We start from the raw sequence: 2,783 nt of genomic DNA, 5'->3' as shown, positions 1-2,783 counted from the left end.
GGGTGTGGTAGCATATGCCGGTAATCCCAGCTACTAGAGAGGCTGAGTCAGGAGAATTGCTTGAACCCAGGGGATGGAGGTTGCAGTGAGCCAAGATCATCCCACTGCACTCCAGCCTGGGCGACAGAGTGAGACTCTGTCTCAAAAAAGTAAATAAAAACTAACAAATGCTGTGTTTTAGTTAAATTATGCTTTTCTCCTGTTGTTCTCAATAAGAGTAGGGTGCACCCTCCCCACCACAGCTGCAACAGGTACAATGTCAAACTCTCTACCCACGGGCTGCTCAGGCCCCTGAAGTCCTGTGGGGTCAGGCCCGGGAGGGTTCCACTGGGGCCCCCATGCCGCCTGCTTGAGCCCTGCCACACTGCTCAGCTCCCTCGTTGGCTGGGTCCTGCCACTGGATCCCAGGCAGCAAAATCCCCGCCTCAAGGAAACCCAGCCTGTTGCCAGGAGGGTTTCCCAAGCATCATCGGAGGGCCTAGGCATGTGGATTTTCAGAGTTCCTGGGAACAGCACACAACTGGGGATGGAAACCAGAGTCCTAGAGCCCAAGTGTGCCCCAGGTGCAGCGAAGGAGGGACGCGGGCCTCAGGGTTCTGAGGGACAGTGGAGAAGGCAGTGTGGTGGCAGCCTCAGAAAGCCCAAGGCCACCTGCACATGGGGGTGAGCCCTCAAGGGGGCTCCTCGCTCACCCACCTGCACCTGCTCCTCAATGGTCTTCTCCATCCCACTGTGGCCCTCGTCACTGAGGGCTCCGTCCTTTCCCTCCTCGTCGCCTTCGTCATCATCCTCACTGCTGTCACTGCCGGAATCTTCCAGGCCTGAGAACACACTCTCCTCGCTGTCAGAATCGCTGCCGGTGCTGTGGCTGAGAGGAGAGGTGCAGAGGAGAGAAGGCTGCAAGGAAACACTGGGTTGGTGACAACTGCCCCTCCAGGCATGAGGCGCTGAACACTGCAGGAAGAGCTGCCTCTCACCCCTCCAGGCACCCACCAGCAGCTCCATGCAGCCTCCAGGAACCACATCCCTGTAGTCACAAACTTCCACCAAAACCATCCACCCAACCTGAGCCTTCCTCATCTTCTACCTCCACTGACAAGACAGACTCTTGCCTTTGGCATCGACATTTTAATTCCTAGCACCTCACGGGGAAGGGGCTTTTCAAGGACAACCTCCTCCTCTCGGAGCTCAGCTCTCAGCGCAGAACTAACACTGCTCTCTACCGCCACTGCCGCTCCAGAGGCCCTGTGGGGTCAGGCCAGGCTGGACTCCACTGGTTCCCTCACACAGCCTACCTAAGCCCTCTCCATACCTCACGCTGGCATCCAAGGCCCCAGAGCCATGAGGTCACTAGAAAAGGGGCTGGGGGCTGGAAGAGAACCGGGGTCCCCGAAGGGCTTTTACCACTTGAAGCAGAAGCCTCCTCATTTAACCAGATTGGGACCAACCATTGATCAGCAAAAGGAAAGGATTGGCTGCCGAGTCACAGGAATGACAGACTCCAGTTGCAACCACGCACCAACCCACCCACTCCTCTCTCTGAGCAGAGCCCTGCTGGCTGCGTGACACCAGCACACACAGTGTTTGGGTCCTTCACTGGCCTTAAAAAGTGGAACGAGAACTTAGACTCTTAGGAAGCAGCTGAAGGCCAGGCACGGTAGCTCACGCCTATAATCCCAACACTTTGGGAGGCCGAGGGGGGTGGATCACCTGAGGTCAGTCAGGAGTTCAAGACCAGCCTGGCTAACATGGTGAAACCATCTCTACTAAAAATACAAAAATTGGCCGGTGGTGGCAGGCATCTGTAATCCCAGCTATTCAGGAGGCTGAGGTACCCGGGAGGTGGAAGCTGCAGTGAGCCGACATTGTGCCACTGCACTCCAGTCTGAGCAACAGAGCAAGGCTCTATCTCAAAAAAAAAAAAAAAAAAGAAAGAAAGAAAGAAAAAGAAAAGAAAATGGAAGCAGTTGAATGTAGAATTCTAGATTTTACTGCTTTCCTAATAGTTTACAAGTCTCACTTAAGGTACGACCCAGATGTATTGGCTATTACATACTGAGTGTTCACACAATGTCTCTCTCACACAGTCATGATGTGTCTTGGTACTCAGTCAGCTCCACAATCACAATAACTAGTGGAAATGGCATGCATGGCCTGGGCGCAAACAACTGGCTCCTGAGGACCATTTAGCTCCAGGGTGCAAGCAGCAGAACCTGGCGCCTAGAGCGGCCTGCGGGCCATTCAGCCCATGGGAACCAGGATGAGTTGAGTTCGCTTCACAAAGCAATGGGGCAGTTTCAACAATCCAGCGCGCCCGAGGGGGCTGTGAGGGGCTGGCTGTCCATTCCCTCCACCACCCAATTTGACCATCCCCACAACCGAGACGGGACTGAGCTGGCAGAGGGCAACAGAGAGTTCTGATACAGCAAACGCAGCAAACCTGGGTTCTATTCAGGTTTTCTTATTCTCATGTCTATCCCCTGAGCATAAAAACGCGATTAACTAGCGTGTACGTAGGTTAAGCATTTACTGGGAGCGCAAGCCGAGCCCTTTTATTGGCAGGACGTACAAATGGAACGGCCGGAGAGGCTGCTGCAAGGGGCGCTTATCCCCACTCCCTGCACCCCCGTTTCTTTGCTTCCCGGACGCCGTCCTTCACCTTGCAGTCTGCTCTGCCTAATAGCCCCCGATAGAGGAGCTGCGCCCACGCCCAAGGCCGATTCACTGGGCACGGGCGCCCAGGTGACAGCAGCCGGGCCCACCCGCCCCAGCGCGGCCACGTG

The 2,783-nt window shown here is 55.4% G+C and overlaps 1 protein-coding gene across 1 annotated transcript in view; it reads right to left on the bottom strand.

The window, feature by feature from the left end:
* The window catches only part of BOP1 (block of proliferation 1), a 31,811-nt gene extending 30,806 nt beyond the window's left edge, over window positions 1-1,005 (bottom strand). Inside the window, exon 1 of the mRNA XM_011938206.1 lies at window positions 697-1,005. Coding sequence (XP_011793596.1) covers window positions 697-1,005 — 309 coding nt within the window. The remainder of the gene's footprint in view (window positions 1-696) is intronic.
* Window positions 1,006-2,783: the final 1,778 nt, after the last annotated feature.

Source organism: Colobus angolensis, unplaced genomic scaffold, assembly GCF_000951035.1.
Source record: "Colobus angolensis palliatus isolate OR3802 unplaced genomic scaffold, Cang.pa_1.0 Scaffold17, whole genome shotgun sequence".
In the NCBI taxonomy this organism is placed as follows: Eukaryota; Metazoa; Chordata; class Mammalia; order Primates; family Cercopithecidae; genus Colobus; species Colobus angolensis.
Note: the sequence above shows the minus strand (reverse complement) of the source record. Positions and strands in the feature narration are given on the sequence as shown.